This window comes from Lathamus discolor, chromosome 1 (assembly GCF_037157495.1).
Source record: "Lathamus discolor isolate bLatDis1 chromosome 1, bLatDis1.hap1, whole genome shotgun sequence".
In the NCBI taxonomy this organism is placed as follows: domain Eukaryota; kingdom Metazoa; phylum Chordata; class Aves; order Psittaciformes; family Psittacidae; genus Lathamus; species Lathamus discolor.
The window spans coordinates 70,289,981-70,317,103 of NC_088884.1; the positions used below are offsets into that span (position 1 = coordinate 70,289,981).

The 27,123-nt window shown below is 40.7% G+C and overlaps 1 protein-coding gene across 1 annotated transcript in view; it reads left to right on the forward strand.

Moving 5' to 3' along the window:
- Nucleotides 1-27,123, forward strand: part of MYH9 (myosin heavy chain 9) — a 73,249-nt gene continuing 46,126 nt past the window's right edge. Inside the window, exons 1-3 of the mRNA XM_065679155.1 lie at nucleotides 1-196; nucleotides 16,641-16,993; nucleotides 23,177-23,333. Coding sequence (XP_065535227.1) covers nucleotides 16,661-16,993; nucleotides 23,177-23,333 — 490 coding nt within the window. The 5' untranslated portion in view covers nucleotides 1-196; nucleotides 16,641-16,660. The remainder of the gene's footprint in view (nucleotides 197-16,640; nucleotides 16,994-23,176; nucleotides 23,334-27,123) is intronic.

The following is a 27,123-nucleotide window of genomic DNA, read 5'->3' on the forward strand; positions in this document are numbered from 1 at the left end:
GGGCCGCGGCGGCTGTTGGTGGCTGGGCGTCTCGCAGTGCCGGTGAGGTGAGAGGCGGTCGCGGTCCCTGCGGGAGAAGCCGGCAGCGTAAGGAAGACGCCACTCTCTCGCCGCGAGGAGTGCAGCCGCCACCGCTGCGGCGCTTCCCTCTCTCCCTCCCACCCACCCACCCACCCTCCGCCGTAGCCGGGCTCAGGTAAAGCAGGGCGATGGACACGGGTGGCCCCGGTTTGTTCCCCCTGGCGCCGCGCTTCTCTCTACACGGGTTTCGCGCCTCTTTGTCCTGCCGGCCGAGAGGGCACAGCTCTCCTACTGCTCTCTTCCGTCTTCCCTGCGGAGCCGGGTGGTGGGCAGCCCGGCGGAGGAGCCCAGCTGCCGGGCTTGGGGTGCTCCCTGTCCTTCCCCCTCTCGTTCGGGGGCGTATGTGCACGGTTGCATTATGCCCAGGGAGTTGCCTCTCTCCTTTCTCTCCACGCCCTGCTAACTGGCCTTCTCGCAGGTGGGGTGGCGTTATTCGCGCTCTCTTTCACCTCACAGTCTCCCTTCTTCTCCCTCCGGTGCGTTTCCCCCCCCTCCACATTCCCCCCTCGCGTTTAAGTGCCCGTCCTTTGGAAGTAGCGGGTAGGGGAAAATAGGACCGTTTGGCAGCTGTCAGGGCTGCAGCCTGAGTCACAGGCTGACAATCCTCCTGCAGACATTGCAATGGGCTTGGCTTCCGCCCTCAGATCTCGACTTCCTCGTTCGGTTTGGTCTGCACAGTGAAGCCAGGAGAGAGGGAGGAGGGAGTGACAGGGCAAGATGAAGCTTGCAGTAAAAACTCTACAGATAGCTTGTGCTTTCAGGCATCACCTACAACTGAGTAAGGAAAGTTCTCTGGCTTTTAGTGATATCGTTACCAACCTGCCTCCAGTAGGTGTGGGAAGTAATAAATTTCATAGCCCCCAAGGGTAGTGTGTACCCAGTGGGTTTCATAAGGATTGCTCCTAATTTGTCTAAGCACAGGGTGAAATGAGTTTTATAGCAGTAACATGCTTCTGGTAATAAAGTGGAATTTCTCAGAAGTAAACTGCATCGGTCAGGAGGCTCTTCGTGCAGTTGCTGTTAAATTCCACCTTTTTTTTTTTCCTCCTTAAGGTTCATTTGCCTTGTTTTATATTTTTTTTCCTCTTGAAACTTTGTGCTCTTCATCTGTCTTTTTCCATAGCTTTTTCTTCTGTATCCTCTGTCATGATGTCCTGAGCCACACTCCGTTAGAGTGGAGTGAGAACCTAAGGTTTTTTCTAAGTGAGCACGTCTGTCCTAAAGAGAATATTCTCTCAAGTAATGCATAAGAATTTTCTGCTTCAAACCTGAAGATATATTGTAATAGATGGACTTCGGCCTGCAGACGATGATTTCTATGTCTCTGCCCTACACTATAAAGAAATATAAGTTAATTTGCAGGGAGGCTGTTGAACCATGGCTCGAAAGATTAAATTGCACATCCTTAACCATCATCATATATGTCTTCAGTCTGTAAAGCTAGATACAGTAAAGTTTTAACTGCAAAGTAACAGCGTTCTAATCAGTTACTGCTTGTGTAAAGACGCTTTTGAAATTAGTCACTAGGTAACAATGTGACTAAGTTCGCTTATCCATGGCATTCCAGTAAAAATGGCAAATAGTGGTGCAGATATGTATTGACTCATAGATGCACTGTCTGCAACTGTAGCGCTCTCTCCGAAGTTTAAATGAGATAAGCAAATATTTTTGTTAACTAGAAAGTTGTAATGAGGAGGAAGCAATAGATAAATGTAAGTGGAGTTGCCTTTAGCACAAAAGAGTTTTGAGGTTATCAATCACAATTGCCAAAACTGTATAAACATGAGATTGTGCTGCTAATCTGACCTTGTAAAAATAACTAGAGTGAAGTCATGCAATGGTTCCATGAAGCTCTATGTCAGGTGGAACTGTTTAAATTGACGTGTTTTCCTTCTTGATAGCTTTATTTGTTCACTTATTCATAGTGTGTGCACTGTCTTTCTGGAGGTGGACAGGCAAAATTTTCAGTAACTCTAAGGTAGCTGCAAAATTGCTGGTAGTGGGTAGAAACAGGGGCTGAAATTTCATGCTTACTGACCTGGAACCTTAAAGTGAGTATGACCAGTGCCAAGCTGGTGAGTTACATGGTTCTTTCTGTAATATATCCTCAGGTCTTTGGTGCCCGACTTGTATAGCCAAGGTTTTAGAAGTTCTCTGGAGAAGAGACTTTGACCTCAAAGTTTGCTCTGCTGGGTAGCATGTGGCTGTTTCTGTATAAACAGGAAGACTGTGTAGTTGGGTTCTGTCTGTCCCAGAAGAATGGGTGTAGAAACTGAAGGCATTTTATTGGACTTTGTTTGCATAGATTGTAAGGTTGTTTATTCCATGGTTCTGGGATTATTTTTTTTTTTTTTTGTTCAAGTTATTCTCGTAAGAAAAAGGTTGGAGAGAGAGAGACTAAGTTCTTGGTTTTGTTTTGTTTTCTTTTTTAATTATTGTTTCTTCTAGGTGGATTTTGATGTGCTTCAGAATGGTTTTAAGAAGACAACTACGTTGAGAGCTCTATCATAATCTTTTAAGTGAATCAGTAGTGAATAAGTAATAATAATAAAAACAAGAGGAATAAAATTACTTGTCCAGTAAAGTTACAGGAAAAGGATTAGAAGAGTTTCTCACTTAGGAGGCTGAAATAACCTTGCTGTGTGTTGTACAGCACATTATTTTGTTATTGTGCAAAATGTTAAAGAGTGGTAGTGGGTGGTAGGTCTAATACTTATCTTTGAGTTGAAAACTGCACTGGAGTTAGATGCCACAGATGCTTAAATCTCTCTGCAACAGTATTTGGCACTGCAGATAGTCTCAGCATTTGCCATAGAAATTACATTTACCAGTGCAACAAACTGTCTTCAAAACTTGAACCATTATTATCTTGGCAGGTCTTTAAAAATAATGTACTAAATGCTTATAGTAACTAATAATTCACAGGTTAGTCCTCTGTCAGACTGTTTACATGCAGGTACAAGGGAGTATATGTGTTTCAGTATGTCAGTACTAAGTATGTGAAAATATACTTCAGTTGTACTAGGGGATTAGCCTGTCTATACCCCAAAATTCAGGTTTTGTTCTGTTAATCTCTGGCATGCTGAACAGATAGGACAGGACACGTGTCACAGGTGGTGTGATTTATGAGCTGATTTTGCTGAATTTTCTGTTCCTACCCCTGCATCCATAGTCCCACGTCTTGTCCAGATTTATGTCACTTTGGAATTGGTGTGACTGTACTAGGGTGAGATTGCATGTGGACCCACTGGAGGTACAGGAACTCATCTGGTTAATGCAAGGTTTACTGAAAGGGGAAGTCAAAGTTAAGGTTTTCTTACCCCCACCTCTGCATACTATATCTGCTTTCTTGTGTGGTAACTTCAGGCTATTGGGTAACGTGCTGAACCTTACTGATGACTAAAGTGCGTTTCAGAGGCTCAGTGTTAGCTACGCATCTACTAAAAGTCCTGAGTGTATGATTTAATTCATTTTGACTCAGTAATGCACTCGGTGCCTGGTGACATAGATTTTTGTCTTTGATTTCTTGTATAAATGTCTTATTAGTCTTTGTTTTCTTAGTTTATAATTGAGGCACAGCTGTCTGCATGTTAAGTAGAGAAATTGTGTGCCTTATGTTAAGTCTTCTGTGGGCTGAAACAAAACTATAATAGCATAGGATTGCCTACAGCGGCATTGTTTTTGCTGGCAATTGCTCTAGCTTAATGGTGGCTTGGTGACCTTGTACCTTAAATTTCTTTTCACTTTAAGCACACCATGGTTCTAATTGAGTTTCCTAGTTTAGAAAGAGATGGAAACTAGCAACCTGATTTGAATAGAGTGTGATGAGACAAATACACAAATGCAGCTTCTGCCCTGGAAGCTAATGCAAATGGGTGTTGTCCAACTAAATGAAATGCATCAATTTACAAGTTCATCTTAATTATGGTTTATCCGCTTCACTTCTTTCTTTAGCAGCTGTGAGAACTTGTTCTGTGTACTTGAAGTAATAATCTCAACACCGATTCATTTTGCAATCCCAGGCTACTGTAGTTTTTAACGTCTTCGGACCTCACTCTAGTGCGGTCATGTCCAGTGTAATGGACCAGTCCCTCTTTTCAGCTGGTGGCTCTTTGGCCTGTTACTATTCAGTAGAATATGTTGCCTTTCTCAGCATCCTAAAAAGTGTAAAATAGTAGCGTCTCCAATTTTCCAGTGATGGGAACTGTGATTGATGTCATTGTTTGATACCTCTGGAGCTAGGACTGCTAAGTCATGTCCTTTTGAAAGGACTGTAAAATTGATCTAGCACACTTGTCTGCTGCAAATTATTTCTTATGGAGGTAATACAAATGTATTGCTGTTGGATGCAGAGAGGTATAATGAAACACATCTCTGCGTACTGTGGTTTGACTCCATGACCTCATTATGAAATTTATGCCTCTAGAGTTTTGTACATAGGGTTTGTATTCTACTTGTCTTCATGACCAGAAATTTAAATTTCTCCTATTGCATGTATGCAGCTCTACTGAGAGTAGTAAATAAAACCGCATGGATGAGTGATTTCAGTAAACTCAAGCTAATAATTAATGTATGTTGAGGGAAACTTAACTTGGAAATCTGTATCATAAAGTCTCCTCAACTGATGAATACTTCCGTTCATCAAGAGCTACCATTTTAATGAGTCTCGGCAGGAAATTCATTGTGATATATGCCTCAACACAGAACTGGAGTTCTGATTTGAATGAAAGCAAAGTAGGCATTTGGACTTGTAAGAAAAGAGGTTTAGAGAAATTCTGCACTCAACTTTGACAGTCTTGTGCAATCAGACTTCTTTCCCCCCCATTGTGCAGCTTCCTGTTTAAAATCTAAGATTTAAGGCATGCTGTTGTAATAGTTTACTCCCTTTTTTATTGTTTGTAGTGATGAGGGTACATTCATCTGTGCTTTAAGGTCAAGACTTCACCAGTTCACTTAAATTTAAGCTCTTTTAAATCAGCCTTGGAGGTGCTGTAGATTAGACTCTGGTTAAAGCTGGTTCTGGCCAACACTCAGTCCAGCAGTTTTATTGACATACTTGTTGTTTTAAATAGCCAAGGGAAAAAAAGGAAACCTACATCAAAATTTAAATTAAATTTATTTCAGTTGCTATTTTTTCTCCAAATGTGACTGACTTAAACCAAGTGTTGTATCAGTTTGTAGGTAAATTTTTAGTCAGTAAGGTCTTTTTGGCAGGGACTGTTACACTGTAGGTCTGCTTGTCATTTAGTGCAAGAGATTCGTTTTGCTGTGCTCACAATGGATAAAACAAATTATTTTTAAATGTGTGAGCACAAATTAATTGTCATTCATGGTGTTTCTTTTCTTAACTTGATAGCTTATCTTAGGGTTTGCGCAGAGTTGAACAAATCTAAGATGCTTAAATCTAAGAACCTGGCAACAAATATAGAGTGTAAAGCTGAAGTCAAACTAGTGAACTGGATGAAAAAGTTCTTGCCTAAGCACTTGGAATTAGTTGGTTGATGAAGTAAATTGACTTTTGACAGCTTTTTAAATGTAGATGAAGAAAAATGCTTTCTGGCTTCCTTTTTGGCCATGTAATTCATAGTTCAAAATGTACAAGAAGGCATTGACATTTTTCTTTGGCCTTTTTTCCTAACTCTTTTTTTAAGTGCTTGGGGGAGTGGGTAGCTATGTGTTTCACAATTGGTGGAACAGATGAAGGGTGGATTTGAGATGAAGGTATCCAAAATCAAATTAATTCATAAATTGCTGATTGCAGGTAGCTAGAAAACCGTTTTAGTTTTTGCTTGTAAATGTATCTGCACTAGTCAAAGAAATACTTTTTTAAAAAAATTATTATTATTAATGGAGTTACATTTTTTAGCAGAGTATCACTTAATATATTTTATTCTTCATAGATGTTGTTCAGATGTCTTCATTTCTGTTGTTCAGAGACAAAGATGTTTTTATCTCTTTGTCATGAAACGAAAGAGAAGGCTGTGTGGAGACCTCATAGCAGCCTTCCAGTATCTGAAGGGGGCCTATAAGGGTGCTGGGGAGGGACTGTTCATCAGGAATTGTAGTGACAGGACAAGGGGTAACGGATTTAAACTTAAACAGGGGAAGTTCAGGTTAGATATAAGGAAGAAGCTCTTCACTGTGAGGGTGGTGAGGCACTGGAACAGGTTGCCCAAAGAAGTGGTAAATGTGCCATCCCTGGCAGTGTTCATGTTGGGTGACATGGTCTAGTGTGAGGTGTCCCTGCCCATGGCAGGGGGGTTGGAACTAGGTAATCTTAAGGTCCTTTCCAGCCTAAGTCATTCTATGATTGTGTGAAAATGTATTCAGACTTTACAGAACTGTTTAAATAAATGGATATGGAAGTATGGATGCAGGTATATGGTGGACTAGTAACAGTAATTAAGCAATTGGATGAAACTATCATGCTGCAAATGCACGTCTGCTTATTGACAAAGGGAATTTCCTTTCTCAAAAGACCATAAATACAAAGATTTCTTCATAGAACCTCTTTAAGCCGTGATTTTAAATTTGTGGCTTAAACCAGTTTACTTGGATTTTATCATCAAGGCTATATTCCAGTATGAATGTTTATAGCAGATACTAAAGTCTTTGACCTTTTGTTAGGCAGTAGATTACTCTGAATTGTTTAATGGCCTTTCCCAAGTCAAAGTTTTGTGTAGATGAACTTGAGCTTGTAGTTTAATGCAGTATATGATGGGAAGCGGCAGATTGGGCAGAGAAGAAATTCAGAGCAGCCCTGCAGAGAAGAACTTGGGGGTGCTGGTTGATGAGAAAATGAACATGAGCCAGCAGTGTGCGCTCGCAGCCCAGAAAGCCAACTGTACCCTGGGTTGCATCAAAAGGAGCATGACCAGCAGGTCGAAGGAGATGATCCTGCCCCTCTACTCTGCTCTTGTGAGACCTCACTTGGAGTTTTGTGTGCAGTTCTGGTGTCCTCAACATAAAAAGGACATGGAACTGTTGGAACAAGTCCGGAGGAGGGCCGCAAGGATGATCAGGGGACTGGAGCACCTCCCATATGAAGATAGGCTGAGAAAGTTGGGGCTGTTCAGCCTGGAGAAGAGAAAGCTGTGTGGACACCTTATAGCAGCCTTCCAGTATCTGAAGGGGGCTTACGAGGATGCTGGGGAAGGACTCTTCATTAGGGACTGTAGTGATAGGACAAGGGGTAATGGGTTCAAACTTAAACAGGGGAAGTTTAGATTGGATATAAGGAGGAAGTTCTTTGCTGTAAGGGTGGTGAGGCACTGAAATGGGTTGCCCAAGGAAGCTGTGAATGCTCCATCCCTGGCAGTGTTCAAGGCCAGGTTGGACAGAGCCTTGGGTGAGATGGTTTAGTGTGAGGTGTCCCTGCCTATGGGAGTGGGGGGTTGGAACTAGATGATCTTAAGGTCCTTTGCAACCCTAACTATTCTATGATTCTATTAAGTGTACAATGAGAACACACAATGAGGAAGATGTATTAGTTATTTTTTCTTTAAAAAAAGGATTGTCAGTTTATTAGAAAAACTGGTATAACTTCTGAAAATTGTCTACATGTTGTCTGCACAGCACTGGCATATAGATATCAATAGTCAGTTTATCTTCTTCCTCCACATGTGGAAGTTAATCTTTTTGCATGGTAAATGTAAAGTTTTTTTCCAAATGAGCAGAACAATAAAGGTAGATTTTAGGTCGTTATTGCTCCGAAAACGTAGTGGAGATTTAGCTGATAAATATTGCCATGTTGTATTATACCAATGCTATCATGAAAAAGTACAACTGCAGAAATGGTTCAGCTCTTACTTGTGTAGATAAAGAGAAGAATATAATAGAATGCTTTGGGTTGGAAGGGACTTTAAAGGTCATCAAGTACAAACTAGGGACACCGTCCACTAGATCAGGTTGCTCAAAGCCCTGTCTAACCTGTCCTTGAACAATGCGAGAGATAGGGCAGCCACAGCTTCTCTGGGCAACCTGTGCCAGCACCTCACCACCACAGCACTCTAGTGTATATGGTTGTGGAGAATGTTGTTAACATGAAGGAAACACTTGATACAATTCTGCTACTCTGTGGTCAATGTTTCCTTATGTTGACTTTTACTCTGTTATGCCAGAAAGCAAAACTTTGTTGGAAACTTCCAAGTTGTATTTGCCTTCTCTTACTGGGACCATGGAATGTCAATAGGATGTCAGTAGGGGATAATTCATCTTTTTTTTTTTTTTTTTTAAGTCTTTTCTTCTAATACCAGAATGGAGAAAATTTTATATGCCCATATAGCCATGATTGTACTTCAAGTGTCCTTGCTTCTACTCAGTTCAGTCTGAAAGATGTGTCTGTTCTTCTCCTTTAAAACACAAATCGACACTTCAGGACATCCAGACCTGAGGGCATGGTTGAGTGAATTCTAAAATAAGAGGTGCCTAATGCTGTTCCTTTTTAAACACTGATGTATTTGACATTTAGGGAAGAAAGCGCAGGTAAGGAAAGGAACAATGTAACCAGAGAACAAGCCTGAGGCTGAGATGTACAGGCTGGGCAAGTGTTCCTGTTGGGTTTGCTGCACTGGGGGCTTTCTCTAGAACATTGCTTATAATGGATACTTAAGTATGAAGCCGCCATGCTGTGCAAGATATTGAACACAACAGGGAAATGTTGCACTCTGAATGTTTCAAAGTTTTTGAGACCATCTTGAATTTGGTATTTATTCTCTGCAAGGTTGTTTTCAACCTGGCCTTCTTATACATCCTGGAGCTAAAGGCTACGTAGCTTTTCCTTCAGTGGAGGGGTTGCTGTTCTCATGTCCAGAAAGACTGACTCTCCTCCCCTCCTCCTGCCCCGTACCTGCAAGTTCAGCTTCATAATCAGAGGTAGATCTTAATCGGTATGTATGGCTAGAAGAGTTGAGAATCAAACATGGACACATAAAAGTGGTAGACTTCTCTGTGTCAGGGTTTTTGCCTACCATCCCTAATAGCTATTGTTAATGGCAGAGCAGAACTATTTGAAACAAGAATAAAAAGATGAGATATAGCAGAAGGCAGTTTGTACTCAGTCACAGTTTGGCACAGTAGGTTGAGGTGTGAGTGTCTAGAGAAGCCACATACATGCAAAATACTTTTTTCTAAAAGACTGAAAGAACTGTGATTTTGGTGTCTGTATTGAGGTGTGATTGCTTTGTTCCTTGTTCCCTCTTGTGATGAAATGAAACCTGGAGTGGACAAAGATGATAGGGAGACCTAATCGATATAGAACTGAGTATTGGAAGAGCTCCCTTCCGCTTCAGTGTCACAGAGTTCTTGGCAGATACCTCTTTAGTCTTAAATCAGAATATTAGGGAAGGCATGAAAAGTGACTCTGAGGTAACAAGGACAGGCTGAAACTTTCCAAGCTCTTCCTTCCCCTCTCATGCAATGTCCTTAGGGAATTCTGCATGCCTGATCAGAACTTTTACAGTCCATTATGTCTCCTGAAAACAAGTCTTGCAGCAAAACAGCTTGAACAGCCAGGATGGGCTGCAGTTTTCTGAACTACAGCTGTCTCCTTAAGTGGGATTACTTTGCTGAATGGTCACGAAGAATGCGTTCTCCCCCTGGAATGTTTTCCTTGTGGGCACACTGTCTCTGGAAAAGGAATTCTCTCCTCTGCTGAGAAGGCATGTACTGTACATGCACTAATGAGAAACAACAGTTGCAGAAAGTGTATTATGTGGGATTGTAAACTTTGAATATTTATTCCAAGTGAATGGGGTTGGGTGGCAGCCAGCCTAGCTTTGTCATGCTAAAGACTGGACTTGAAATCAACAGAAGGCTACCCTCCCCCTCCCTAAACCAGTGCCTGGTGTGTTTAAACAATGTGCACAGGCTTCATAGAACTGATTAACTTTATTGGTGCCGTGTACATGGTAATGGGTCTTTGTGTCTCACTGAACTGAGAAGTTGCAAATAAAATAGGGGCAAGCATCCCCTTGTTAGCATTTACTTAGGGAAGCTATGCCTGCCTGTATTTGTTCATAACCTTCAGTGGTTAGTTCCTTTATGGTATGCAGTGAGGTTGGACAAGATAATTTTTGTGCTTGTATAACCTGTGGTGACGGCTGCACCATCCCGCTTTCACTCTTTGGTACCCAAAACTAGCCTCTTCAGATTAGCATTGACTTATGTTAGATCTACAGGTGCTGTGCTTGTGTCTTCTGTTCTCCCAGTCTTGCCATTCATTTGAACCCAGTGAAAAGGTAACTACTTAGTGGCATGTAAGGACAGTGTCTTAATTGTTTGTGGCTTTGTGGCCTTAGCAATTTGCCATGGCAAGTTCCAGCTTCACAGAGCAAACCTCCTGTGTCAGCTGTTACAGTAGAATATGCAGGAGCTTGCTTCACACATACTAGAAAGTGGTACTTGACAGCTGAAGAAGGCTGGACATACAGAAACCGAGAAATATTTATACCATGTTTGTCTGAGGATGTGTGCTGGGTACATTTAGGCCACTTGGAAGATAAGGAATTCCCTTTAACTTCATTCTTCTGTCTTGCGTGTAGTCTGGTCGGCACATGGCTTTTGTTATGCAGGTATCATTTATACATTAGATAATTAGATTCTTTATTCTTGGAGCCCTGCACATGCAGAGAGGGCACTTTAGTGCTCTACCTTGAGTTTAACTTACAGTAATAAACATGGTAGCAGCAAGTCTGGGCAGCACTACAGTCAAACTGAATATGCAAGAATAATTGCCAGCAATCTGCATTCCAGTTGTGAAATAAATCTTTCAACAATGTATTGTGTGCGTCAGACTGTGACTAGAGAGGAAAGCAGTGAACTACAGTGAGCTAATAGCAGTCATTATGAATCCCAAATAAAGCTTAACTAGAAGAAATGAGTCTGCGTGGCAGCATGGCATTCTGAACACAAAGGCGGAGTGGAGCTGAAAGCTTTCAGCTTGGGAGGCTATCTATGAGGGAGTATTAATGGCAAACTCTTGTACTTGTCCAATGCTGTTTTCCCTTGTGAGATAACTGAAACTTGTGATTCTTTAAGTTCAGTCTGAAGCATCAAGTACTGGTGTGTCACAGTATATTGAACTTGAGAAGCAAGCACGTATCATCAGCCCATCAGTTTAGCCTTCTGCCAGCTTTTCCCCTTACGGCTACCCCAGTGGAATTCATTTCTCACATTTCACTAATGATTCAGACTTTTTTTTTTTTTAATATATATATATATATATAGGTGTTGCTTACACATTGGAGCAGTTTGTGCTAAGTAACTTCACAGTTTTATTTCCCATAAACATCCTGGCACATGGAGCTGTGAAGTGTCAGCCGAGTAGGTCCTAACTAAACAGATCTGAACACTTTCTAGGTGAACCCAAGAGAATTACAGGGAGGGGTTTTTGGTGGGTGAGGTTTTGTTTTTTGATGTTGTCAGTTTATGGTCACTGTAGGCAGTCTGGCCACAGAAGTCTACTTACTGTGCTTTCTAGCTGCACTGCATGCAACTGCGTTGATTTGATGAACTGTATTCAGCTGGCTGGGAAAGTGAAATAGTTGAGTCTGCAAAAATAATGCAAGTATTGGCTGTTCAGATTGTATGCTTAGTGAGGATTCCCATCATATAAATGTTACTGAGCAAACTTAGTTTGAATCATTAGCTGCTTCTCAGAGTCAGGTTATTTTTAAAATGCTGTGTATTAGTAAAGAATCAAGTTTCTTCACTGAGGACAACTTGGTTGTAACTGAAATGGGTCTGTAAGCACAGTGGTGTAGTTTTCTAGTGTAAAAGTCTTGTCTTGCCTGTAGAAATCATGCATGTTCCCTTTGCTCTGTGAGAGGACCTTTTGTATTGCATTCTCTCACAACCTGCTAGAGGTAGATAGCATGAGAATTGTGTTCCTGAAGTACTTTTAAAATGTAAATGTATAAACAAAGGGAAGTTAACTTGTTAACTTTTTAATTCTAGTCTACATGTCTTCTATTTAGCACCCTTATCTTTAGTGTAGTTCCACTGCTAGTATAAAGGCCATTAGACAAACCATGTGTGTGTGATCATTTAATGTGAAGTCATAGAAAGTTTTTATAGCAGTGCCTTACTGTTGGATGTGAAGCAAAAGAAAACTAGTAATTTACGTTCCTTTTCACACAGGCCGTCTTACAGCAAGGTTCTGAAATGGTGATCTCAATCAGCAAGTATACAGTGCATTTATGTGTCTATTTTATGTAGCCCAGGATTTCACAAACTTCTAATAATTAATCAAAGTAGAGAAATGGTGTGTGATTAAAACTGCCTATTCCAGTGTATCTTTGTATTAATGAGGCTGAAGCCTCAAAAGAACGTTGTGGAGATCCCTACTTTAATGGCAGTTTGTGTGGCTCTAACTAGAAGTGCTTTCCTGCCTAGTTAGTGCTCTAATGCTTGTTAGTAAGTGGGATGCTTTAGCTGTTGCTGTTGATGCTCTTCTGGATATACTAATTCTGTTGCTACTTCAGCCATTACCTCGATAGTTTACCATAGCCCAAGCTGCTCTCATTGAGTAATGGCTCAGTCCCAAAAACAATTCCGTGGCTGCTGACAGAGTAAACATTGGGGGGAGAGGAGGGAATAATACAAATAGTTCTGGAAAATTAAATTGCAAACAGATAATGTTCTATGCTTCTAGCAGTTGTATAACACTGTGATCAAAAGGAAGGGGCTTTATAGCAGAGGCATCTTTTAGACCTTTCCAAGCCAGCCAGGTGTTTATTTCCAGCTTTTTGGGAAGCACTTGGTGCTTTAAATAGGGAGAGGAGTGTGTGAAGTGTCTCATAGCCTTAAGGCTGTGGAACTGTAGGAGGTTAAGGCAAACTTCTGTCCATATGATTGTATTCGCATGAGGATTTTGGTTAATTCTGCCTAGTTAAGGGAATGCATGGCATCTTAACTTAAAGCCAGTGTTTAATTTGTTCATCTCAAAAGAATCTAGGGAAATATGTATGCAAAGGATTTTTTAGTTTATTTTTTTTAAGGTTGGACTAAATATGATCAATGTCTTGGTCCCATCCTGTTCATGACTGTAGAGATTGATTTGCCTCCATCTATAACTGCATGGCATCATTGTGGCAATTATGTAGTTAGTTAAATGGCGAAAGAATGTATTTTGACACATGAAATAATGGAAAACAAGCAATGTTATAATGGAAAACAAGCAATGTTTGACCAGCCTGTTCCTCAGACTGCTATGAACCACAATAAGGAAGCATCCTGGGTTAACAGGGAAGTGACTGTAGTATTTCATATTTGGAAACAATACTAGGAAGGAGGCATTTAAACTCAAAACAAGGATGGTCTGTCTTCCTTCTGTATTTTTTGGTCTTCTAAGCCATAGACTGTTGTTGCATCAAAAAGAATATTGTTAACGGTATTCTCCTCTGACATTTGCACAATAGCCATGTAAAGATAAATGTCCTTGCCCCTCATAATTATCTACACCCAAAATGCAAGCTGCTAGGCAAAAAAATGTCTTCCTAATTTGTTCCTAAAATGGCAATGACTTCCAATCGTTGGGAGTTGCTGTGAGGCTGCAAGAGCTCAGAGGGCTCGCTTCCTTCACCACTTCAGGGTGTTTTAGAAATGCCCAGTGAAGTGCAGCCTAAGCTAGGAAGATAAATTTTGCAGCCCATGAGGTGGAACTTGCTGAATCTGATTCCTCTGGTACTGTTCTTGTGGAGAAGACAAATTAACGGTTGGTTTGTGGTACTGCTAGTTTAGAGGCCCTGTGGGTTAGAAGTCAGCCTTGAGAATAGCACTAATACCATGTTATCTTAGCATGATCCTCAATTTTTTTTAGTTCTAGTACCTGATGATTCTGTTCTGGACCATATGAAACAGTGATAACAAGACTGTTTGCTGCTGCCATGCAACAGGGTAATTTTCAAGTCTGTTTAAAGTTTGAGGTGCAGACCATCTCTGAATCTCCTCGCTATTTGGTAGTACTGGCATAAAAAAAACCCTTAGTGTTTGGTGAGTTTTTTTAGAATAGCTGTGTTAGGCTATTTATCGTCTTGCTGTGAAAGATTTTGGTTTCAGTTCTGGGAATAAAAAGGGACAGATGATATCGAAAAATCCCGTACTGGCTGAAGAATTCAGTCTTGCTGTGTGCAAGATAATTCAGCTTTCTCCTCCTGTGAGGAATTTGGTTAACCTCTCCATAGCTATCTTCTTTCCTTAGTTCTCTTCAGATCTAGAACTGGCTTTCAAGATACCATTTGAAAGATTTATTGTGGTCTTATGTATTTCTTACCAAAAAAAGAATTAGCCTTTATCCCAGAAGAAATCTCCAAGGTGTATTGAATGCATGTATTTCAACAGTAAGGAAGTGAGGAATATGTTTCAGTGTAACTTAGGACACTTCAGACTGCTGGTTACTTAGGATTCCTCAGGAAATGATGAAACTGAATTTAGCTGAAGCATACTGCTTCTGTGTCCTGTCTGATTATAGCCAAAAAAGGCAACTGGTTAGATTCTGGGAGTTGCATAGGCAGGAAACTCTGTAATGGAGGGTAGAACAGAGCTGTTGCCTTGCCAAACCTGATACAACTCTGAACACAATTGAATATTTATTTCTTGGTTTTCTTTTTCTCCCTTCTCCTCTCTCCTTTTTTTTTTTTTTTTTTTTTTTTTAACCCTTTGACCACAACGTGCAGATGATACTCTCTAATGTCATGGAGTCCCAGTATCTTTTCTTGAATTCTTAGTCTTCTCTATTTCCTAAATACTCTGCTGGGCTAGCTGTTGTAGGGTGGTCTTGCAGCTCTCTTGAGAACTCAGGTTTTTCATGGCAGACTCTGGATTGCTGCATCTTATCTCTGCAGCAAGTCTCTTTATCATGTACCTGTTAAAATCTGGGGCTTCAACAAAAAGTATGAAAAGCCAGGATGGAGGAGTTGCTCTAAGAGTCACCATTGTGGTGATTGAGGTGGAAGTGTCAGTGACCCTGTGGGGAAAGGAAGATGAGGTAAAGTGTGGGATAGCTGCTTGGCATATCCTGTAAGGCTTGGGACAAAGATTTGAAACCCAAGCTAAATGAAACAACTATTTATAGAGTAATTTTCTCTTTGCTAAAGAATTTTTGACTGTGAATATACAGCTAGCCATACAGTCTCTGGCACAAAGTTGCATACCACCTACAGTGATACATTTGTTGAAAGGAATTTCCCTACATGCTTACAAATGACTGGTGTGGGCATGTGTGCTCATCATGATTATAGCTGATGTTTTTCTGGTTTCATTCACAGCTTGCTAATGCTGGAACTCAACATTTCTTGTTGCTCTCATGCATATTTTGGGAGTTGAACTGCTTCTGCCCTGCTCTCACTATCTATAGTAGGATTTCACCTATGTAACTTGCAGGCTTGTTTTGCTCTGTAGAAAAGTTACCCCTGGAGCTCCTGACAGCCTCCAGTAACATAATTGATATTTTCATTTTCTGTTCTTTTGGTGATAACTTGGATAGAAGCTAGAGCTCTTTATGATAAACATATATTGAGGACACTGGTATCTTTGTGAGGAAGGATCCAACAAGTAATATTTATGGGACCTTGTAAAGAGGCTGCTGTTACATGATCAGTGAGCCTTGACACATACAGTCATTTCTTCTGATTGAAAGGATTTCTGAACGGCACCAATAAAATTGCTGCCTTATAAACTGGAAAATCCGTGGCAGTAATGTTCTGGTTTTGATGAAACGCTAAATCTAGGGTGCTGTTTTCTGAGAATGCTACCTAAATCTTCTTTTTGTAGGGGTGGTACTTTTCCCTTTACCTTACTGTAGCTGCATAGAAGGATTTGGGGGTTGTAAAATTTCCTGACCACAGGTTTATTCTATCACTGTCTTGGAGGTATTCTGCTGCTGAACATGATCTAGAAAAGAGATGCTAATTGGTGGGCTGGGTGTTGCTACTAAGCTGGTGATGGAAAGTATTTGATGTTGGTCTTAACTGTTGTCCTCAAATTATCGATGATGTCTTCTAGAAGCAAAGTGGATCTCATGTATTGTCTAGACTGGTTTGTGGCATTTCTAAGAAGTTGTGATATTTGACTGGTTATTTATCAGAACCAGGAAATAGGAAATAAAGCTGTTGATTAAGCATATTTCTAATATGTTTACCAAATAGAGCAGTGCTAATCTTGAACTGAACATTACTGACATAGTATCTCATGAGTACTGGCGCATCTTATGAGTTGTTTGATGCTTGCTACTTTAATGTACATTCTCTTTTCTGCCCAATAATGGCTCTCAAATGCTTAAGGGTCAGTGTTTTGTTGGAGTTTTTTAGCTACTTGCTAGTTTATGGGGTTATTTTTTTTGTTTTCATTTTTTTGCGTCCTCTTGGCAAGCAAAACCTTGACCTTATTGTAGGTTTGACAACTTACCAGTGCTTCCTAACATGAAGCTAAAGGGAGGGGGAGGCATATTCTGCTGACCAGGGACTTGGAGTACTTAGCATGTGCCTGTCTGCCTCTAGGAATTTGCAAGGCAACTTGAGGCTTTAAAAATATATACATTTTGTTTCCTTCTGTTTTCACAGGTCCCCAATTCTAAAACACAATGTCGCAACGAGATGCAGATAAGTACCTTTATGTGGACAAAAACATCATTAATAACCCTCTGACTCAGGCTGACTGGGCAGCTAAGAAGCTGGTATGGGTTCCCTCCGAGAAGAATGGGTTTGAGGCAGCCAGCCTGAAGGAAGAAGTAGGAGATGAGGCTGTGGTGGAACTGGCAGAGAATGGGAAGAGAGTGAAAGTAAATAAGGATGACATCCAGAAGATGAACCCTCCCAAATTCTCTAAAGTGGAAGATATGGCAGAGCTGACATGCCTGAATGAGGCTTCTGTTCTTCACAACTTAAAGGAGAGATACTACTCAGGACTGATCTATGTAAGTAATCTTGTCTGTTGGGGTAAGAGTTTTTGATTACATAGTATGTGAACTTAATGTAATTACTTTGCTTCTAAAAATGTGCATGTTAACCTTTCATTGCCCCTATACACAAGTCTCATGTGACTTAGCTTCTTCCTTCTGCTTAACATTTTTTCACTAAACTATGCCAATCCCTCTCTAGTTGAAGCTTTCAAGGAATGCTGTGGTAAATCTGTCTTTAACATTTTAATGTCTTCGTTTGCAGGATGTTTTGAATGCCATTTAACTTTCTTTAAGCAAGACATGAGAGCAGTTGGAAAGTAGTAAACAGAGGAGTCTATTCTGAACTGAACCAAGTAATAATAAAAATGCAGTCCTAATATACCTAACATCTGAATTGCATTTTCCCATGTCTGGAGCTTCAGAGGGAAAGAATGCTGATGCCAAGCTTTTTGTGTTCTAAAAATTCAGGATTTCAGAGTGTTCTACTAGAGAAGGCACATGTGGGCCTGAATGTGTTTACAGATAAGAAGTATTTCCTTTTCTTTGCACCCCAAAATGGACAAGAGCAGAGATTCCTGCTTCTTTTTGCTGTGGAAATGACAAAGATACCATTTATGGAACCAGTGGGCATACCCAAATGAAGCATGCAGCAACTACTTCACTGAATACCAAAAGCAATAAATAGGGAAAAGTGGAGAAGGAGAATTTGGAACCTCAATCTGTTCCTTCAGTTCCCCTCTGAAGTTCTCTTTTCCTCTTCATGTCGCCTCTGTTTAGCCAGCCGATGTTGGTCATGACAGCATCTACTTTATTAATATTCCGCAGGCATAGAAAGAATGATTAATGTAAAATTTGGGTGCAGTGACTGGTTAAAACAGGAACTAGTGTGTTGTGGTTTGTTTATTTTCAGACTAGCCTCTTAACAGTGTTAAATGTGACTGCCTGAGAAGGAATCCTGAGGGATGCCGAAACAGTGGATGTTCATATTTTTAGGCATTATGAAATATTCTTCACAGTAGATTAAAAGATCTATTAAAACAAAATGTATTAAAGAATAACTTTCATATGTAGATGTCCGTGAAGGTGTCTGTCTAGGTTTCCCTCTCCCCCTCCCTTTCTTGTGCTGCTAAAACCCAAAAGCTGCCCCTCTTGTCATATGGATAAGACAGCATGAGTAAAAACTCTCTGCAACATCTGTATGTATGTTTTGGGGTGGTTTTTTTTTTTAATGCCTGCTACTTCATCATACCTGTAATGATACAGTCTTTTGTGTAGTCATCTTATGTGGCAAACTGTAGATGATCTCTTCTGCCCTAAGAAGGACTGGTGGTATCTAAAACAACACACAGCAGCAGTTCACCCTTGTTGTCCATCTTGGATAGAAACCTTTGTGAACTGTTGCCTTCGAAGCTAAGGAGCATAAACACAAGCTAGAAACTTTAACTCTGCTATTGCTGTGACCACTGCTCTTCTGGAGTGGCATGAAGGCATGGACTCACAGAATGGTTTGGGTTGGAAAGTACCTTAAGATCATTGGTTCTAAACCCCTGCCATGGGCAGGGACGCCCCACCATTGACATTTTGCCCAAGGCTCTGCCCAACCTGGCCCTGAACACTGCCAGGGATGGAGCATTTATCACTTCTCTGGGCAACCTGTTCCAGTGCCTTATCACCCTCACAGTAAAGAACTTCTTCCTTATGTCTAACCTGAACTTCCCCTGTTTAAGTTTGAACCCATTACCCCTTGACCTACCACTACAGTCCCCGATGAGGAGTCCCTCCCTAGCATCCTTTTAGGCCCCCTTCAGATACTGAAAGGCTGCTATGAGGTCTCCACGCAGTCTTCTCTTCTCCAGCCTGAGCAGCTCCATCTTTCTCAGCCTGTCTTCAGGTGGGAGTTGCTCAAGCACTGTTACCATCTCGTGGCCCTCCTCTGGGCTTGCTCCAACAGCTCCATGTCCTTATGTTGGGGACACCAGAACTGCACACAGTACTCCAGGTGAGGTCTCACAAGAGCAGTGTGGAGGGGCAGGATCACCTCCTAAATCACCTCTATATAAAGAACTGTTGAAAAAATTATCAGAGAACCTCTGAAGGGTGCAGAGCTGATAAAAAGTAAAAACTTAGTCTGATTCCTTCCAAGTGATGTCAGAATTTGGAGAGCTGATGTGGTTGGAGGTTGATGCGGTAAGTTATTCTTTGTAATCAATAATTCTTTTGACTATTGATCAAAATCTGTTCTTGGAGGGAAGAATCTTGGTACTGAGATGAAATAGGATGTGCAAGATCATGTGTAACATTTTTAGAACAGGAAGCTGCTGGGTTATGTAATAAGTTGTTGAAAATAATTCAGCAGCATCTCAAAGTCTTTTGCACACTATGCAATGGGCTGTTTCACATATCTTGCAAGATATCCCCTGAAATTTCAGACATAGTCTGTGACTGTAATAAATTGAGTTCTTCTAATTGGATTGTAAGAAGTATTAAAATATCTCCACACCCTTCACCAAAGTAATCCTAGCATAGTAATTCTGTGTTACAGAATCTTAAGTCTTGCCAAAATTGTGTTTCTGTGCACTTGTGAAATGGACTGATCTCACCTGTCAGCAGTTCTCAGCAAGTCAGGAGATTAATGTGGAGGCTTAAAATACTTTCATTGGAATGGCTGCTGGCTGATCATTAATCCTCTTGAAGAAAGAGAATACACGCAATGTATCTGTAGCATAAATGTCTCTGGAAAGATCATAAGCATTATTTAGTTCTGCTCTTGCCCTTTCTGTCCTCTTTGCCAGCAGGGATGTGTGGTTTTGTTGGGTTTTGTTTGGTTTTTTGTTTTTGTTTTTGTTTTTTTTTTTAGTTTTTAACTTTCTCTGTCTACTCATCCTGTAAAAAGAAGGGGGAAATCTTAAGGGTAGTGCACACAAATTTTGATCAGGAAGTGTGTCAAACATTTCAAGAACTAAGAGCCTGAGTCTGACACCAATTTGCTGTTTCTGTGTGCTGATTAGCTCTGCACTGAGGTGACTTGCTAATAGACTGGCTTTCAAATTAACCCTTTCTATTATGAATGCTTTAGCAAGATCATTTTTGGCTTCTGTGTTGCTTACCTGGACTGCCTTACATGTTCCAGTTACTTCACTGAAGTTAACAGTTGCTGGAAAATGAACTGTCTGAGGCTGTCAGCTTTGTGCCATGCTATAGATGGTCCTTTGAGCTATTCAGAGCTAGGTTAGCAGTTAGAAAAATTAAACTAGTTCCAGTTTGGCCCATGTCACTTGAAATAGCTAGCAAAAGGTAATGCCAGAATTCTATTTTGAGATAGTAATGTCTGAAACAAAGTACAGATTTTCAAGCCAGCTATGCTTGTAATAGAATAGCCTTTCAGTTGGAGCCTTGGGTTCAGTTCAGGGATTTATGCATATAAGTCTTTACTTGTTCTTTAATAAGATGAAGATGACTCTTGTCTTCTCTTTGTAGGGCTGGCAGCTTCTGCTCAATTCAACTTGCTTCCTATATAAAACTGTCTGTGCTTGGACAGCAGTCATGATGTGCTGTTCTCACTCAGTTGCCTATCCCAGCTATGATTAGTTGCCTCTCTTTATTAGACAAAAATATCACCTCACACATCTGTCTGAGATCATTAAACTTAAGGAAACTTCCCGTAGGTATTTCTCCTGGCAACCAGAATGCTGGAAGAAAGGTGATGGCTTCTTCCTTCATACCTGCTTCATGGCTTCATTACTCTAGTTGAAATTAATGTTTTCTGTTTTCTAAACTGCTGCTCTCGTCTGTAAGACTGCTTCAGTTCAGCTTCAGACCTTTATTCTTACTTGAAAAGCAACAATTCTAATGTGTCAGCAAACACAGCCATGAAAAGTCACACAAATGCAGACAAGAAAACTTTACATTTGCATTTACATTCTCTTTGGAATATTACCACAGTACTTGCTACCACTTTTCTTTTGCTCTCACTTCTAATTCCCCAAAAGCAGCAAACAGGCCCTCAGCTTTCTTAGCCTCTTGAAAGGAGAGGTAGGTTCGGTCTGTGCCATGAGTTACAGTTTTGCTGGGGCCAGGGGGAAGCGGGGCTGTTAGGCCATCTTCTTCCGATTATTATGTGCCTGTTGCTACTGCCATAGGATTTGAGGCACGATGTCTGCTAATGCAGACAGCTGAAACTGGCAACCTAGAAGGTTTTTGCTTACTTATTTTCCAGAGCTCTGATAAAATTACAGCTTTTCTTTAGCAGTTCAGTTGACTCCAGTGTCAGTTATTTCCATGGCAGTGTGAGGAAAAACGTGTACTGCATGTACTGTGAACATGCTGCTCTTGAGTTGACCCCTTCCTACCTCTTGGTCCTACTCTGTCATCCACTAGTGTAGTCAAAGGTCAGGAAAACATGACCCGGACTTTTCAGCAGTTACTCTGTTCTGTACAAGTACTATTTAACATGATGGAGAACTAAGGCTGAGGCAAAAGGAAGTAGCCAAGTTGGTTTCTGCAGACTCCTGAAGCTGTTCCTTTCAAGCACTAGCTCAGACCTAACCTCACTAGAACATCTCACTGAAGCTTAAGGTTCCTGGAGCTCTTGAAGTCCTGCGCTAAAAGGTTTTTAGCCAACTTTCATAGTTTCATAGTTTCCCACTTTAGAAAGAGATTTAGTATTTTCAAATGTTCCTCAAATACTTAACAGGTAGGTCTGGAAACATATCTTGAGTTTATACTGGTGTGTGGAAAAGGAGACATAGGGTGAAAGCTGTATCTGAAGCTCCTGCATGTAAGAGTGGGCTAATTACGTGATGTTAAGCCAGCATGTAGAAAATTTGGATATAAGACAATAAACTGTGTAGTAGATGCTATTTGCACCCTTCTGATCGCTGTGATCTAATCCTTACCTTTATTTAGATAAGGAGGCTAAATCTGATTAAGTATTCTGTGCTTGTTGTGGACAGCTCTTTACCACCCCGAAGCACTCTTCATTGAGCAAACAGTAGAAGAGGTGGTAGCAATAGAAAAGTGCCAAATATACTGTTTTCTGGTAGCACTGCAAGTTGCTGTAGAAAGCTGTTCCTCTCCAGATGTTTCAAACAGCTGCCTCTAAAATTGTCAGGGAACTTTAGAGTAGCTGTAAACCCCAGGAGCAAGGCTTTGAATGCTATTCTTAGAATATCAAGGAAATTTCTAAGAAGCTTCTGCTCCTCCTATTCCCTTTGCAAGTAAAATGTTTGTTAGGGTGGTTTTTTGGTGATTTTTTTGTGTGTGTTTTTGTGGTTTTTGTTGTTGTTTGTTTGGGTTTTTTTAGATATTTGTATCTTAAAGGGTTGATTTGTTGGTTTGTTTTTTTTTTTCTTTTAAGAAGCTTAATATTTTAAACTAGAAGCACTTTGACAGTTGTCTTCCATCAGAACTGTTGAATTTAAGCCAGCAGAAACCGATTGAGAAATTAACACTGGCAAATGTCATTGACTCTTTGAGCATGGAATACTTCAGAATTGTTTTTTATATTGACTACTTCAGAACTATACTATGTTAATGACCTTACCATTTTGAATCTAGTTCTAGTTATACTCTTTTCATTATAAATCATGAAAGTCTTTAGGCTGGAAAGGTCTGTGGGAGGCCACCTAATCCAACATCCTGTTCAGAGCAGTGTCAACACTGAGTTTAGCCTAGTCCAATTTTTCAAGTTGTCTTGAAAATATCTAACGAGTACAGTGGTCTTATTTTTCTTTTAGTAACTATTTTGGCTTAAAGTTTTATTATGTTGTAATTGATCAATTACTTAACAAATCCATAGCAAATATAAGGCAGAACATAATAAAACGCATGTTTCTTTGAGCTAAGCACCTACCTTATATTAAAGTCAAGTATCCAATTACGTTGTATAGGAACTTTGGGAGGAAGAAAAAGCCAACCCTAGAGGACTTTATTAGCCAGGGAGCAGGCTAGTTTGTTATCAGTGTGACTAATGTATCAGTTGATGCTCTCTGCGTACTTGGAAAGGTTGCATAATAGCTAAGTTGACATGACTTTAACTGTCGCTCAGATTCCAATATTGTTTAGTGGCATCAGTGGAAGAAGCACTTAAAAAAGGACCTGTTTATTTGTTTTTTCCAAGTAATATACTGATAAAATGTGCAAGTATACAGTGTTTTAAATTCCTGTCTTTATTTGTTGGGGCGTTTTTTTTTTTTCCAGACCTACTCAGGCCTGTTCTGTGTGGTAATCAATCCTTACAAGAACCTGCCCATATACTCAGAAGAAATAGTGGAGATGTACAAAGGCAAAAAGAGACATGAGATGCCACCTCATATCTATGCCATCACAGACACAGCCTACAGGAGTATGATGCAAGGTGAGTGCTGACTGAGATAACAATTCTTGTTGAAATCACAAATCAAGATTGCAGTCAAAAAAACACTGTAGGAAAACAACTTACTGCTATCAGAAGGCATTGTTGCCTCCTCTGCCCTTGCTTACAGACACCTGACACCTACTTGGTGTCAGCTTTGTGTTGAGGTGAATAGCTTTCTCCTGCTCTTTTGGATTGAAGAACCTTACAAAGAGTCTGGCAAGAGCTAAACTTGACATAAAGAATAGGCAAACTGAGGTAGTGAACTTTCCCTTTCAGTGATGAGCCTGTGGAATGATAGCTGTATGTGGGCAAATATGTGTGTTAGTTGATACAGGCTTTTAACAAAAGTACTTAAAATCCAGTCTTACAGTCTGGTTGCGTGAAACAAGTTTATTGAAGTGTGATGGTCACTGGTAGTTTTACTCATCAGGAGTTGTTTGGTTACATTTTTATTCTGCTAAGAATAAAACTTATTATCAGGAAATACTAGATACATCTGTTGGCTTTTCATGGAATAAATGAAAGCAAGCTGCTTGACCTATTCCCCTCCCTGTGTCTACAAATGAGAAGTAAAGAACCATGAGGAACCTGCTGCTTGTTTGTCACTTGAGGACTTTTAAATATGGAGCTCTGAATGTCTTGTGCATCTCTCCCCTGTATCTCCCCTCTTCTGAGAGGAAGTCTTTCTTACACAGGGCCAGTGCTTGTGTTGGGGATGCTTGGAGAGTGTTCAGGTGTGGAGGTATTTTGGGCTTTTCTTCCTATTTGTAGCTTGGCTATATGAAGAGGCGTGCTTTGTAAGGCTTGAAGGTTATAATGGAAGCTTTGATTTGGCATGGCTTCTATGAATTTTATTACTCCTTTATTTATTACTTTTATGATGACTAGCAATGACTAAGGTGTTTGTCTCTCTCAGGTCTCGTTCAAAAAAGTGAGACTAATGACAAAAGCCAGATAGAGTAAAATCATGCTTTAAAATTCTAATTATAATCAGTTTTAGAGTTCTGCTTTTCCTCTGCCCTCGCTACCACTTGCTCCTCCAAGCATAACTATGGGCGACAATAACAATATGGTTGCCCAGACTGGAAAGGGTGCAGGAAAAACTGCTTCCATCTATCTGTGCTTGTGGTTTTAAACAAATTTTAGGTGTGAAAAAGTTTGCTGAAGTGTGGTGCCATGCAGAGCAGAGCACATGGGAGCGTTAACATGATGGATGGATTAAGCTATGTTTATAAAAGCTTTGGGTGGGGAAGGGTGAGCCATACAGACATCCTGCAGGGAACTGATGGCCAGGTACTGATGGCAATTTGTTGAAGATGTGGCAACTCTTTAAGAAATACACCTATACTACTGATGTGTTACTGTGAAAGGAACGCTGTATCCAGAGGAAAAAACTTCTGAACCTGGACTTCATTTATATAAGACCTCACTTTCCTCAGACAAAGGCTGGATCTGCCATGAAGGACAAGGACAAATGCACTGCCAATACTATATGTGGCAGTGTGGTTATCCATAAACCTCTTATCTCTGTTTCACTTCGTTTGTTATTTCTTTCTCTCCCTTGCCCACTCCTTGTCAGCTCAATTACCAACATATATTTTCTTAAACAAGCTATTGACTTAACTGTACCAGAGTTGCTGTTCCCTGATGTCTTGGTTTAACCCCAGCTGGCAGTTGAGTACCACGCAGCTCTCCTCTCACACCCCTGCCCCTGGTGGGATGGGGAGGAGAACTTGGGGGGGAAGAAAGCAAAACCTGTGAGTTGAGATAAGAACAGCTTAATACTTGGAATAAACTAAAATAGTAATAATTGCAGTGAGAAGGGAGACAACAAAAAGGGGGAGAGAAAGAAACCCCATGAAAGACAAGTAATGCACAGTACAATTGCTCACCACCAGCTGACCAATGCGCAGCCTGTCACTTAGCAGTGATCGGTATCTCTTGGCCAACTCCCCCCAGTTTATACACTCGGCATGATGCGCTGTGGTAGGGAATATCCCTTTGGCTAGTTCAGTTCAGCTGTCCTGACTATGCTGCTTCCTGGCCTCCCATTCTTCATTAACACAGCATGGGAAACTGAAAAGTCCTGGACTTAGAATAAGCACTACTTAGCAACAACAAAAGCATTGGTGTGTTAACCAGCGTTGTTCACAGTCTAAATAAAAAAAAACCAAACACGACACAGTACCAGCTACCTGGAAGAAAATTAACTACCCCAGCCAAAACCAGGACACCTAAAAGAAAAACTCTTTTCTACATAGAGTCAGAAACATTTTCTTTGTCATTATTGTAAAGAGACTGAAGTCCTTGTCTGTCTATAGATAACAGTTAAACCATTTGGAACTGCACTTGCATGCATCTTGTCCTTCATCCCTGCCAGATATGTTGGGGTGTGGCAGTGGACATCCAGACAGCTGCAACTCTGCAGCAAAGGACAGGTGACTTTCCCTGGTCTGACAGTGGTTCAGAGCTAGTGATTAATCTACAGGGGTACTTTATTTCCTTTTGAAAAAAGAAGGTGTTTCCACTGGACCACGGCTTGAATGATGGCTAAAACTTGGAAATTCCAGACTTGAATCACAAAGCTAAAGAATGGCAGCCCTGCTTCTGTTTTCCTAGCATGGGAGACTTGCTGTGAGCTCTGCTGGAGTGTTTGCCTTTCCCAGAACAATTCTAGCTATGCAGTATTCTCAGTAATATTGACAGTCTAGAGGTTTAGCCCAGCTCCTCTTTGCCTGATTTGAGATCTTGTCACTGACTTTTTTTCTGAATGCCTATTGGATGAGAGTATTATTCCCAATCAACTTTTGAACTAGCTTGCTTTGACCTCTGCTAGGTTTGGAAAGATTTGTGTGTGTGCGTGTCACTTCACATGTGCATATGTGTGCTAACAAGAACCCTAGAGATCATTTTAGGGTTATTTGCTGCCTTATTTCCTTATTGCAAAAGGTAACATGTAGCATTGACGTCTGCTACTGGGAATGAAGTGAAGGTATGTTGTATCAGTGTCTCTGGTCCTGGGTAGCCTCTAGGGCAATGGAAAGCAACATTCCTATTCCACTTTCTCAGTTTTGCTTAGCAGTGAGGGAGGCTTGGTGCAGCAGCCAGTGGTATGGCAGGAATCTGTACAGAGAATAGAAGATGAAAGCATCTGATGCTCCACATGAGCTGGAGGCATTTAGGATTAGGCTGCCTTCCCCAGGTTACTTTCAGAGCCCTGAAGGCTGGGAATCCTTTGTGGTCTGGAGAAGGATATCAAGCTGTCGACTGACTTCTGTCAGCATGGGGTATAGTTATCTCTTAAGCTGACATGACAGAGTGGAAAAGCCTTGCATGTCAATCGATTTGGACTCTCATCTTTTTTTTTTCAGTCAATTTATGTTATTTTAATAAGCAGGCCTTTCAAAGGGACATCTATCAGGAAAAGAGTTGGGAAGGGAGAGGAAGATGAGAGCTTTATTCAAACCTCTGTTAATTTAGAAACTATTTAACCCTTTTCAGGCATCTATGCTGATGCACTAGGGGTGAGCTTGGTCCTCTTTTAGTGTCTACCCTGGTTACTCCATTTACAAAACTGTTATGTGGCATTTGTATATTCCAAGAGGTTACATCGCTTTTTGTTAAATTTTGCTAGTACTTCCTTGAAGCAATAACATGATGGAGAACACGTTCAAAGTGATTATTTTTCTCTTTTTTTTTTTCCCCTTATTTGACCCAACACATTAAAACTCAGAATTGAGATGAAAACATTATTTTGCTGCATGGTACTTGGAATAACTTCATGTACTTC